This window comes from Lipophrys pholis (assembly GCF_963383615.2).
Source record: "Lipophrys pholis genome assembly, chromosome: 1".
Lineage (NCBI taxonomy): Eukaryota > Metazoa > Chordata > Actinopteri > Blenniiformes > Blenniidae > Lipophrys > Lipophrys pholis.
Genome location: NC_137635.1, coordinates 44,480,352 through 44,493,911, shown reverse-complemented (window position 1 = coordinate 44,493,911; position 13,560 = coordinate 44,480,352). Strand labels below are relative to the sequence as shown.

The 13,560-nt window shown below is 42.1% G+C and overlaps 1 protein-coding gene across 1 annotated transcript in view; it reads right to left on the bottom strand.

Moving 5' to 3' along the window:
* Positions 1–13,560, bottom strand: part of prkci (protein kinase C, iota) — a 30,488-nt gene that overhangs the window by 3,983 nt on the left and 12,945 nt on the right. Inside the window, exons 3-15 of the mRNA XM_080477969.1 lie at positions 12,555–12,644; positions 10,841–10,891; positions 9,986–10,071; positions 9,544–9,681; positions 9,342–9,396; positions 8,341–8,396; positions 6,448–6,624; positions 4,372–4,469; positions 3,969–4,055; positions 3,750–3,885; positions 3,573–3,660; positions 475–600; positions 35–114 (exon numbers count right to left, since the gene is read on the bottom strand). Of these exons, the coding sequence (XP_080334095.1) occupies positions 35–114; positions 475–600; positions 3,573–3,660; positions 3,750–3,885; positions 3,969–4,055; positions 4,372–4,469; positions 6,448–6,624; positions 8,341–8,396; positions 9,342–9,396; positions 9,544–9,681; positions 9,986–10,071; positions 10,841–10,891; positions 12,555–12,644 (1,268 nt within the window). The remainder of the gene's footprint in view (positions 1–34; positions 115–474; positions 601–3,572; positions 3,661–3,749; positions 3,886–3,968; positions 4,056–4,371; positions 4,470–6,447; positions 6,625–8,340; positions 8,397–9,341; positions 9,397–9,543; positions 9,682–9,985; positions 10,072–10,840; positions 10,892–12,554; positions 12,645–13,560) is intronic.

The window sequence follows — 13,560 nt, the reverse complement described above, 5'->3', positions numbered from 1 at the left end:
GGGCTTCATAAAGGCCCGTCTGCCCTGTTCGTACCTTGTTGAGGAATCCCTTGAGGACACTGGCGGCCTTGACTGACAACGAGCGGGGGATTCTGATCTGTTTTTCCAATATTACTGTGGGGGAGGGGGGACACAAGAATAGCAGAGGGTGAGACAAACGGTCCCCTGAGGTTATAATGACACTGCTACAGTGTATCCTCATGTTAAACACAGGTCACTCAGTGAGGTGTCCATCCCCCTGAAATATCACTTTATACTAAAAAACAATGCCAGGCTTCACGAGAGAAATATCTGCCATGTTTTTAATGAAACGACGAGAGAATCGCACAAGCTTTCACACATTTCCCGGTGACAGATGGCGCGAGCCTGGTTCTTAGAGGAGCCAGGAGAAAAGGTGTCAGCATAAAGGTGTTGCATGCTTACACACACACTGTGCAGCTTCCTACGTGGAAGGAGACGCTGTATGTGTGTTACCTTGGAAAAGGTAGTCTTCTGTGTTCTGGTCTGGGTTGTCGGAGCTGCCGACGATGTCGAAGGGCGAGCGGCCCGCCATCATCTCGAACATCAGCACGCCCAGCGCCCACCAGTCCACGCTGAACCCTGGGAGGCACAACATGTGGCATTACTGCGTGTTTCTGACAAGGACGGGAGCGGATGATAGAATAGTGCAGAAGAAGGTGAGATCTGCTCCTGCCATCCTGAGCACCAAAGCACATCAAAGCATGGCACTGGGTGGAACAAGAGGAGGAGGCAGTGAAAATGGACACAGTTCAGTCGCTGTTACGTCAACTCATTTAGTAGAATGTTTTCTGCGAACAGGGAACTCTGCGGAAGTGAGGTGTGGCAATGCCGTAAGGGTTGAATCTTGTTGAATCTATGCCATTTAAGGTGCCTGTTTGTACAACATTTCACGTGAACGCGCATAGTTCACATGAACGCACATAGTTTCTGAGTTTTCTCCAAAAATGCTGTTTTAAGTGGCTTAACGCACCGTTGTTGTTTTATGTTTCTTAATGATAACGCTGTGTAAACAGGGCCTAATAAAGTGGCTGGTGATTGTATATTGTTTCTATGTATGAGAATTTAATATAACTAAACTTCAATCATCGTATTCTTTGATTTATGCATTTTATGGAAGGCTGTGGCTCAGCTGGTTGTCCTGCACTCTGGAGGCTCCAGCTCCCATCTTGTTCGCAAAGGCGTGTGACCAGTCGTCAGTCAGTGGTGTGAGCGAGCGGGAAACTGGGCGACACGCAGCACAATGATGGCAGTGTACGGCAAACGTGATGCTGAGACAATAAATTGTTTTAGTTAAAATTTTCCAGTTGAGTGAGAAAACCACAGGTGTTATTCAGAGGTGACTGTCTGTGACAGCTTAGTGGAATCCAGCTGTCAGTGATGCGTGCTGTTCTTTTTGTGACATGTCAGAATATCCAGTGTGACCAACAGCCATTGTGTTCATTTAAAGACCACAGGCCTTTTTGCTTTAAATAAAAAACAAACACAGGAACTTGTCGCTATGATACCTGTTTACGTAACCAAGGAGCACTTTCTATTTCCAATACATTGTGTACAGATAAAAGCAGCACCAATGGAGAGACTCATATTTCACTGAGCACTTGAAACTGTACCTAACCTTTAAGAGAAGTGTTTTGTTTCCCCCAGTCAACTTTCACCACATCATTTTATCCTATTCATATCCACAGCTCTCAGCCTAATGAGATTAGATATAATCTTTTAAGAGGACGTTAAAAGGGCCTGCTTTGTAATCAAGATTACATCAGAAGTAGCTCAGATTTTGTTACAGCAAGATAAAGTATGTCTCACTGTAAGTAGCAAAACTTAAGGCAATAAGTAAAAACTCGATTTAATTGTTGGGGCCTGCATGATGGTAATTGATCTCAGTTGTTCTGTTGGTGCTTCTTCTCATTTATATTAGTCCATAAATCCATTTCCATCCTCCTCTAACGGTCTGAAGTACCGTCTGCTGCACTTACTGAGTCAATCAGAGATTACACTGATACACACAGTGCTGACAACTCAGCTTACATGTCACAGCAACACTGCAATAACACAACTTTATTGCCTACATAAATACTGGAAATAAAATGTGACTAACTAATAAAGTAAACACAAAATACCTATTTGCTAGGGAATGCGTATAACTTCATAAGATAGTATATGACTAGAATCAGGTCTAGTACATGTTAATCCCCTAAAGTTAGAGACTTCTCCTTTTACTCAGACATTCATCATACTCCAGGATTGATCTCTTCTTTACCCCTAAAGTAGTACTACAAAGGGTAGCTATAAGTATCCTATCAATTACTATATCAGATGCCCCCCCTCCCAGCACTGACCTGGAAATACAACACTGTTAAATGGCAAATTTATAACAAGAGAATCTATTTAGAAGAAAAAAAAATGAGTCGACGATTTAATAAACCAGGAGTTTGTCATCATATCGATCCCAATTTAGTTGCATCTCAACACTTGATACAGAGAGAAACATTATTCAATTCAAACTGCTTTTAGTAGAATAATTCTTTTTTTTAAATTCTAATGTGGCTATGTATAGCTTAAGTAATCTATTGGGCTGTAAACACTGACGCTTTAATCCAGACTAATCCATCATCATGATTAATCTGATTAAAGATTTTAATGCAATTAACCCATCTGCAGAGCATGCTGTGTGTTGTGCAGTGTGTTTCGAGCTGCGCTGTGGTGCGTCGCCCAGAGCTCATTTGCATAAAGTAGAATCCTGCCAACTTTTAGCAAATGAGGTGTGTTCAGCGGCGGTCCGAAGTATCGCAAACCTTTTGTAAAACGTCTGAACAGGCTGTCGTGAAACCAAAACGAGGACAGATTCATCTACTGCACAGCTCATTTCTCGCCTCAGATGTTTTCAGTAGTACTTTTCGCTGAACTGTTTCACTTATAAAAGAGAAAGATTGTGACCTCCTCTAGGACAATGTCAAGAAGTTAGTTTGTAGCTGGTTGAAAAAAGGGTAATGGCCACATTAAGGAGGATAAACGCATATATATTTAGTTTTTTCTTGAGTCTGTTTGCTCATGCAAAATGAATCACGATTAATATAGTTTAAAAATGAATGACATTTAATCATGATTAATCTAATTTAATCCCCAGCAGCCCTGTGATTAATCTGATAAAAAATCTTAATCGTTTGACAGCACTAGGAACCTTAACGTCGGAGCGTCTGTTCTTTTGGCTACACATTGAACACTGTGGTGATACTACAAACATTAATTGCTTCAGTTACCTGGAATTTCTTGTTATATATTCTGCATCCACAAACTGAAACTTTCCATTCATCCGGGTAAGCAACAGGCTCTCATTAATTTCATCATAACATTCGTTTGGTGCTACTCTTGTTAGCTGCTTTCCATAAGGACATTTTTGATGCACGGAGAATTGTTGGAGTGTAAAATTAAAGCACGAACAAATGTGTTAATGTTATTTAATTGACTGTGATTAAAGTCCCAGCCTGAATTTCAACAGCAAGCTATGAGGCAGCATGATTGTTAAGTGGCTAAAGTGTTGGAATTCTCACCGTAATCTTCGCCTCGGAGTATTTCTGGTGCGATGTAATTTGGGGTACCACAGAAAGTGCTCGTTGTGTCTCCTGGTCTCAAACCCTCCTGCAAAAACGAGGAGATAATCAGCTCTGACATCCTCACAGTGGGCTGTTAAACACTACGGTAGATGATGTCAGTTCTGTGACACTAACCTTGCACATGCCATAGTCTGTGAGTTTGATGTGTCCCTCCGAGTCCAGCAGCACATTGTCCAGCTTCAGGTCTCTGTAGATGATTCCCCGCTCGTGGAGGTAATTGAGCGCCATGCTGATTTCTGCTGAGTAGAATCTGAAACAAAAACGGAGCAACGTTGGATGCTTTTTTTTCCAGATCAGCTTTCTGTCATTAAACAAAAGAGGATTTTTCTCTACCTGGCATGCTCTTCTGGGAGTTTCCTTTGCCTCTGCATGTGGAACATGAGATCTCCACCATTTACATATTCAATAACAAAGAAAAGTCTGTGAAAAAATAACAAATAAGTTAGCTGAATATGAGATAGGTCACTGAAAAGTCTTTTCAGGCTATTGCTTGTATTTATTTCAGTCGCGTAAAAGCCTACATTGAAGAATGCACATCCATCCATCTGGTTTAAACAAAACTACACCAATAATAATCAACGGTTCAACCCTCTATCGACGACCCGATACTGGTATCGGTATCTGAGCATTCCAATTGTGTACTCTCTGCCAAACCTTCAACAAATATAAATATTCAAATCCAAGAGACTAAAAGATGACAATGACATCAACTCTCTTCCTGAGAAAGTGCCTTCACCTGCTTTCTGTCTGGAAACAGGAGTGGAGGCCGACCAAGAAGGGATGATTTGAGGCCTGTTCGAAGACGTGCTTTTCTGTTTGGACCCAGTCGATGTCCTGGAAGAGAAACACACAAAGACACTATTAGCTGTCAATCACAGCTCAATCCGACACACTACCCTTGAACTCAGAAATGCTGAATAAGCTCAATCGACCACGCGTGTGAAGCTCAGGGTTCAGCGGCCTGTGAGACGGGCCGTGGCAGCACAAAAGGGCTGAGCCAGGAGGAGTGGGAGGCGGATGATGATACGTCTGGACGCGGATGCTGCTCGCGCTGACAAGGCAGGGACGCCACTACACTCGGGCATCGATCGAGAGGCACTTGTCAATTTGTCAATCACGCTAAGTGCGTCTAATCAAGGCTAACTACTGCTACTGCCGCTGGCTGTGCCGCGACACGTGTTGGCTGGGATCAATTTCTGATGGCGTGATGGTTTATCTACACCTTCTTAGAAAGACTGATGGCCTCACAGAGGTCTGTCAACTTACCTCTTAAGTGTCTCAGACAAGATGGCACGATGAATGTTCAGTCACATGAGACCACCATTCAGTTCGCCATAAATAACAGCACCCATCAATTGTGGTAATTACGTTAATTATACGCGGCAATGACAGGAGACTGATGACTTCTCTATTAACTCTCTTATCTCAACAGGAATGATGCTACTGTGTCACTGTACAGAACAAAAGAAACTGGCGTGCTCACACTGAGCGTTGAGGATCCTGACAAATTAGCTAAAAACTCAGTTCCTGTTTCATAAAGAAAAGTGAGCAAGCCTCAATCTGTATCATCCTTAAGTGAGACAGGAATTTAATTTGGCCAAATGTTTACCTTCTTACATTATGGTTGAATTTCAGATAAGAAAATCGGGCGAAAAAAAGCCAATATTTGAAAGTTGCATTTGACTATTAATCTTCCAGCTTTCTAAATATCGCAAGCAAATGATCTGTTTTTGAGTATTTCTTTTAATGATACATTTGTTTTAAAAACTTGACCTATAAACAAGATTAGCAAATACTTAAATACTTAAAAATATAACAAAAATTGTGAGTTGTTTTTTTTTGTAGTAATTGCAGGTTGCCATATCTCGAGAGCTCAACAACATTGGTTCACAATTTCCTGTGCTATACACAAATCACCCTGTGTGTATAAAACGCACACTTATGAATCAAGTTATCAAGGTCCTGTTTACTCAGCAACATTTCAAGTGAAAACGCATCGTTTTTGCGCTTTCGTTTCAGGAAAGTTCGGTGTTCAAACGGCAACATTTTGAAAACTGTGTCCGCTGACACGGAAAAGGCAGAAATGCTGAAGACTATGTAGTTAGTATGCCAGGCCAGGAGTTGGCGCTGTTGGTTGTTTTTGGAATGAAACCACACATAGATGCGCACAGAGAGCAATCTGCTAGAAACATTAAGCATGGTAAGTACACTGACATTCATATGGACAGACGACCAAATTAGATTATTATTACAGGTGACTGTCACCTACAAAACTACAAAGTCCCTGGAGCCTAAATATAATATTTATATATATATATATTTTTTTTTACTCTAGTTCTACTCTGAGATTTTTCTCTTTGAATCAAGGTCGGTCCTAATCGTAAATATCAAATACTAACCTTTAAATACAAAATTTTGATCTTGATGTCACCAGATATTTCATTGAAAATGTTTTTCCAATAAGAAAAAAAGAAACGGACTGACAGATGCCAGTGGTTATTATTGCTTTGCATAAACTCATTATTTTGTGCGAGATCAAATATTATTTTGCATTGTAAACTTAAGAAAATATATACAAAAGTAGTTTGCCACTGTCAGGGCATTAATGCTTTATTTAGGCCCCGTTTACACAACAACGAAAACGAGTGTATCTTCACTTTTGGGGGGTCCGTTTACACGACACCAGTGTGCTGATCCACTGTATCCGTGACTGTTTTATACCGGTTCTCAAGGTGGAACTTTTCTTTCAGGGGCATGATTCCCCTGAGGTCAGCTCGCATTGGACTATGTCTGAAAGTGCAGCGGTGCGTACCTCATCATCGTTGACCAACTCCTTCTTGACGACCTTCATGGCGTAGATGCGCTCCGTCTTCTTCAGCTGCACCAGCAGCACCTTGGCGTAGCTTCCTCTGCCAATCACCCTCAGCAGGTCGAAGTCTGCCAGGCCCAGGCTGGAGGGGGATTTCCCCGTGTCTCGACTGCTGCGTGCCTGCATGGAGTCAGTTCAAAGGAAGGGTTACATTACAGGACAACCAAGAGTTGACGATTCAAGCTTCATCAATCTCTCAAATAAAACGTTTTGATAGACTTATTGACACCCAAAGCCATTCATCGTCTTCCACGAACAGGAAAACTACTTGGATTCCATTTTTAAAGCACTGTAAATATAAATCATGGCTGTCAGTGTTATAAACCCTCAGTTAGATTAGATCTGTGCTTCTCAATGTGTGGCACAGAGAGGGCTCCCCAGGGGCGCCAGACAACTTCAAGGGGGGCAGCAACAAAGAAGGGATTCTTATTCCGTAGCTAGACTTATTCGCATTATTTCTGTGAGAAAATCCTGATTAAGGGAATCATTTAAAGGTAAAACTATTTACTTAAACACATGTTTTATCATTTAATTGCTGTAGATGCATTGGAGATAAATTAAAATCATACAATATGTGTTCAGGCCATTGTCCTAAAGGGCCGCACCAAAGATTTGACTCTTCTACTGACAAGTTGAGTTTTGCTCAATCAGAATTATCATTTCATAAAAAGCTGTTTGTTTTATTTACACCGTTTTTAAGAGCTCCTGTTGCTCTGTGTCACTTTTTGTCAGGGTCCCAGTCTGTGTCTGGAAATCATGATTGCATTTTTCTAAATTTTGAGGTCAGCACATAAGTCAATAAAAACATAAATTTTTTTCACTGTGAAGCACTAATTTTGTAAGGCAACAGTTGCTAGCTCTGCGAGCTAAGATGCTAGACACAATCAATAATGTAATCATGGCCAATAACATGAAAAATGGGACAAATTCAGATGTAATAAAGCCAATTATAACTAAGTTTTCATTAGATTCAGGATTTCCCAGGGACATACTGAGGGCCGGTCAAGCAGAACTGAGGGGCCACATATAGCCCCCGGGCCTTATGATGTAACAACAGCAGCGGACTATGTATTAATATATGAAGACGTGTCTGGTATCTTTGACAAGATATGACAAATGAGGAGACATAGCGTTCTACTAACCATGAAAGTTACCTGGATAGATGTGTGGAGTTGTATAAGCTTGTGTGTGAGGGGGAAGCTTCCTGGATTAGACACTTAACCTCTATGTAAACCTGAATCACACCTTCATCAAATCCTCCTCAATCTCTGAGCTCCTCTATAATCTACTCTGAAGTGAACGATTTCGACTACCTATCCATCTAGTATCCTCGTCCCGTGACGACCCCCTCGATCCCCAGAGTCACACATGAAGCTGTAGATAAGATCATTCAGCTTGCCCTTTTATCTCTGTCTGTGTCCACCTCGAGCCATTCTTTCTCTGCGCCGCTTCAGCCGGCAATCCTTACCGCCAAACCCCAAACTGCATCCCGAGCCATTAATCAGCCTCTGGTGTTAAGAGCTGTGATAAAAGGTTACTTTATTAGCTCTACCAAAGGAAATCAATACACACAGCGAGGCAAGGGTGACTACATCTGCAAGCTCGCTCTCTATCGCACGTGCACAGCGGGTTGAGGAGGGATCACCTGAAATCACGACACGGCAAAAAAACAACAAGCGGACCAAATCCGGCTCTCGCCGATCTGATTCTTTCTCCCTTTATAACAAAGCGGTGCCTGTTCGTAAATGGACACACTCCAGCATATCCATCCAGTCATTATGGCAGGTTGACAGACTGACAGTCGCATCTCAGCAGCGCTAGGAAAAAACTTCTCACCTCCTTCTCTTCACCGTCATAAGTCAAGCTTTCCTGGGAGTCTTTATGTTGAGGGCCTGAGAGAAGAGAGTGAGGGAGAGAGCCGAGTAACAGACACGAGTGAAAGACAGACAGAAGGAGAGGGGGAGGACGGGGGAGAAGGGGAGAAAATAGGTGAGAGACACGCTTTGTTCACAGCTCTGCGGTGCCAGAGTCGCTTCTCTCTGCTTGGTTACAGAGGAAAATACCCAGTTCAGATCGACGGTTTAACAATAGAAGAGGAGTTTATTGTTTATTTCGTGAAGACCGAGAAAAGCACGATCCAAGTCTGACCTTTATCTAAGATGTGTTTTGAATTCAACACCGATGCATTTAGAAAAAGGGTACAACACAATCAAGAGGAGTTTCTGCTGCCTGTCTCAGGCCCTTTTTACACCACATTGTTTAAAGTGAAAATGCATCGTTTTTGCACTTTTGTTTCAGAAGACGTTTACACAACATTTTGAAAACAATGTAGTTTTCACGTTGGGTCACTCATGGATGCTTTTTTTTTTTGGTAATATAACCACACACACATGCACGTAAAGAATGCACTATGAGCATTAACAATGACGAGTATATGGACATTTGTATGGACAGACAACCAAGTTGGTAGTTTTAAAGTTGAGCGTCACTATAATGTAAGGTGAAAATGGCCGGGAGTCACGACACTCGTTAGGCCACCAATGTCGTTATTGTCCATCTACTCACATATGTGCAGAAAAAGTATTTACTGAGGCTGTGGCGCGCATGCGCAGTAGCAGTGTTTCAGAAAAGATGCAATTTCCCCCCCGTTCCCATGGAGACAGCATTTTCAAAAAGTTCCACAGTGGGAGTCGATTTCAAAAAGTTGTGTTTTCAGTGACTCTGCGCACCGCCCAAAAAACAACAAACCTTTTCACTTGAAAACATTGCCGTGCAAACGAGGCCTTAACATCAACATTTCCTAACCGTCCATAAATCTTTTGTAAAGATGTTCTTACCTGGCTGTTCAGGCTGGTCTACATGACCTGATTGTGGGCCGGGCAAGATTGGTTCCTGGACAACAAAAACAACAGCAAGCAGTAATTATAATGAGCAAAGGGAAACGATTTTTCAAGTGGGTATGATGTGTGAGTCACCGTTGGAAACGATTCACTTCACAGCCTCATGCTAATTAGCGGGACGCGTCACTGCAGCGCTCACCTGGATTATGGGTCTGCCGCACTCCACTGTCACCATCTTGTGGCATTTCTTGTGGACCAGGAGCTTGCAATTGATGCATTTGTAGCCTTGTCTACCCAGACCCCAGATTCGGTCTGTACAGATGGCACAGTGGGCTCGCTGATTGGTGGGATGGACGGAGAAACGAAACGTTATCATCGAGAAACACATTCACACCTCCTCGATTTTGAACAGTAATGATATTCTGCCTGCACTTCCTCATCACGCCTCAACTAAATGGAGATGTTCTAAGTGGCTATATGTCAATAAAGCTGCATTCACACAGTAAATAACGGCTGTGCATCTGTGTTTGTAAGACAGCAGAAATACTTCAACAGTGAAGTAAAATGCCCAGGTTGGAAGAAACTATTGAAAGCCCTGACTGAAGGGTCTTTATATGAATGATTGTGAATTCCTGTCTCACCCTGTTGAAGCGTTTGGCCTGGAAGGCATGGCCGCTGGCATAGTAAAGCTTCCTCCAGCGCCGTGCTCCACGGCGATATATTGACTCTGTGGAGGGAGGAAAAAATGTGTTCGGTTTAACACACAAAGTCAAAGAGACTGAGACAAAAGAACATTCTTAAACTCTGACCAGAAGTCGAGAGCAGTGAAGATTTCAGGGTACTTATGACATAATACTCTTGAAAGGTCTCAATACTGAACATTTTCTGATCAACCTTTAGTCTTTATCTAATCAAGCAGTGGGTAAAGAAAGTAACTCAATAAGAAAACGTTTGATGTTGAGATAATAATGAATGACAATTGCTCTCCTGTCTCATGCTCTCCGGTGTTTTTCCATTGTTTACACTCGGTGTGTACTGGTTCGGAGCTCATCCAGCCCTGTGTTTGAACTCTTCCTGTACACCCTGATAGACATGCTGCTCACGCTACTATAATTCACATGTTAATGGCTTTTATGATACTCTGTGGAAATCTTGTTGCTGCTTTGTTACATAACTGAATAATTGAGACGCTGCCATTATCACCATCATCTTTTTATGGTAGATATTACATTAACATGAATAATAGTTTGTCTCATGAGACAGAGAGAGAGAGAGAGAGAGAGAGAGAGAGAGAGGCAGAGACAGAGACTGACAGAGAGAGAAAGAAAGACGAAAAGAGAGAAAAAGGGACAGAAAGAATGATACAGAGATGGATAGAGAGAGATGTAGATAAACTGATAGAGAGTGAGGCAGACAGAAAGAGATCGAGACAAACACTTTATTGATGAAGCAAAGTTAAATGAGGTAAAATGTGAGATGTAAAGTGTTTAACTCACTGTCTTCTCCCGGACACGGCATGCCAGGTTTCTCCGGTACACATGGGAACACTGGAAGACAGAACACAGACATAATTACTTTGGGCAGACGGCGTAAACATGAAAGTATGTTTGTGCATGTCAGTGAATTACACTTTAAACACCACAGCAGTTCAAAGAGAACAGCAGAAAAAGAAATCCATGGCCCTGAGCAGGATGAGCTCCACTTACATTTTGTTCATGACAGTGGCAGTGCGTCTGTGTACGAGGTGCAGGGAGGTGGGAAAAAGACACAGTTTTACAGAATGTGACGGGAAGGAGACAGATCGCGCTAGACCAGAGGCGGTGTGAGTCAGAGGCGAAGCGTGGGCTGCAGAGCTTGTTAGCGAGCAGACCTGGCGACCCCCCCCCCCCCCCAGCCCTGGCGCATCCTCGACACCCCTCCCCCGTTCATTCCTCCTCTGCCGTCACCGTACCATCCGCTGCACTCTTGACCCGTCACCTCTGATTTGATTAAAACTTTACATTAACAACAGCACCCAGCTCCTGCCGCCCCAGGTCACACACACACACACACACACACACACACACACACACACACACACACACACACACACACACACACATATACGGCAACGGCCTGTCAATCAAATGTCCCATTTAACTGCACATACACCATCAGAGTTAGCCTTGACCCCCGCATGCATGAAGTTGCACAACAGTTTGTCAAGTGGGCTCAGCTTAGACGAGAAGTGAAATGGCTCGGAGGGGCATAGACAGCCGTCAACATGAGAAGCAATGTAGTTTTCACAGGTCAGTGAAGCATTAACCATATGTTTTGATGGCTCTTTGTTGTTCCGTAGAGCCACGTGTATTCAGTAAACAGCTTAGAAGAACACACCGAGACCCCAAGGACGACTGGAAACGTGATGTAACCCGACTGCTTTTCAGACTTAAATTCATTTAAATTAAATGTGCATTTTTGTGTGACGAATCGAGAATTTTTTTTTTATTAATGATTAATATGATACAATATAATAATTTGTAGTTATCATTGGGAAATGAGATGGCACCTCTGTTTACATTGCAGTTTCTAAGAAAACTGCACAAAACAATATTTAAAAATGGATTATTGATTTGTGTGTGTAACAAACAGATTAATCACAGAAAATTGTATTTGTTGCCCAACACTAATGAAAACCTCTGTTGTTTTTATGAAGGTAATAATTTGTAATTTCCCTGAAAGTCCAGATTTATGGCAGTGTTGCAGTGACTTTATCACCTTACATTTGCAGGACAGTACATTTTATCATGAAATAATATGATTCTGTACCAACTACAGTAAGTACCAACCACTGTATTTGATGTTTTCAGGGTGCAGCTAATTCCAAACTCTGGAGGAATAAAATTAATGAGAGGACAGCTAGTAAATATTCATCACAAGTGACACAAAGCAACTTGTGAACCACAATCTTGTGCTTTGGGCAGTTGTACCCTGTAGCTCGGCAATCAGAAATGATAAAGTAATGCTTCTAATCAGACTTGAAACAAAAAAACCCAGAGAAGAAAGGAAGAACGAGCTGAAGATACCAATCTCCATCAATCACTGGCCAGGAAACGGGACTCAAGTGACATCTGACAGGCTTCAGCCCAGCAGAGTGTCCTCCAGGTGAGATCCTGGAAGTGGAGATAGTTCTGGTGTGAATGTGGCCTGTGTGACAGCATTAAGGCTCACCGTGGATAATGAGCTCCGAGTCTTTGTTGAGTTCGTAGAGACGAAGAGCTTCTTCCAATTCCAGCTGCGACGAGACGGTGCAGGGGTCACCTAGTGCACGGGGGAGAGCGGGGAAAGTGGGAGACAGCAGAACACAGAACACTTTAATACCTGCTGCATGAGGCTTGTTACATGTATTTAAACTGGATTCCTTGTCCACACCATCAACTCCCATCGTTATCCTTTTGGTACATAACAGAACTACAACACAGGAGCCTGAAGATCACTTCTTTCTTTTAGAGTAACACTGACCCACTGAAAACACAATAGCATGTGTGACAATGTGTCTCCCATTCAAATACAAAATAACAGTGATACGCAGACATACTCACCTTATTGTTGATTTGAGTCAAATGTGGTACAAGACGACAAGTGACAACTATTTTGATCATTGACAACTGAAAAGACTAGTTAACTAATCAGAAAATAAAATGAATTATTCAATAAGATGGAATATTAATCAGTATATTTCTTTCTGTGCTGTAACATATTTTGATAGTTTCATTACGTTTCATCTGTTTTAGTGTTACACAACATAGTTTGTGTACGGACACTTTTGCTGCGTTTTGGGTGTCCGTTTACACGACAAGGGTGCCGCGAGTCAAAAAACACCAAACACTTTTTAAATAAGACTCTCAATGTGGAACATTTTAAAAATGCTCAGAGTCCCTCTCTGTGGAAACGGTGGAAAGCACAACTTTCTGAAAATGTTGCAATTTAACTTTGTCGTCCGTCCATACGAATGTCTGTGTACTCGCCATCGTTAATCTTTATAGCTTATTGTTGTCCGTGTGCATGTGTGTGTGTGGTATCACTACAAAACAACCAACAGCACTCACTAGTGGCCATACTTGCTAACTAGGCCACTTTCAAAACATTGTAAACGTGAAATGAAAATGCAAAAACAATGTTTTAACTTTAAAAGTTGTCGTGTAAACTGGGCCTTATTGTTGATTCTTTTCTTCAT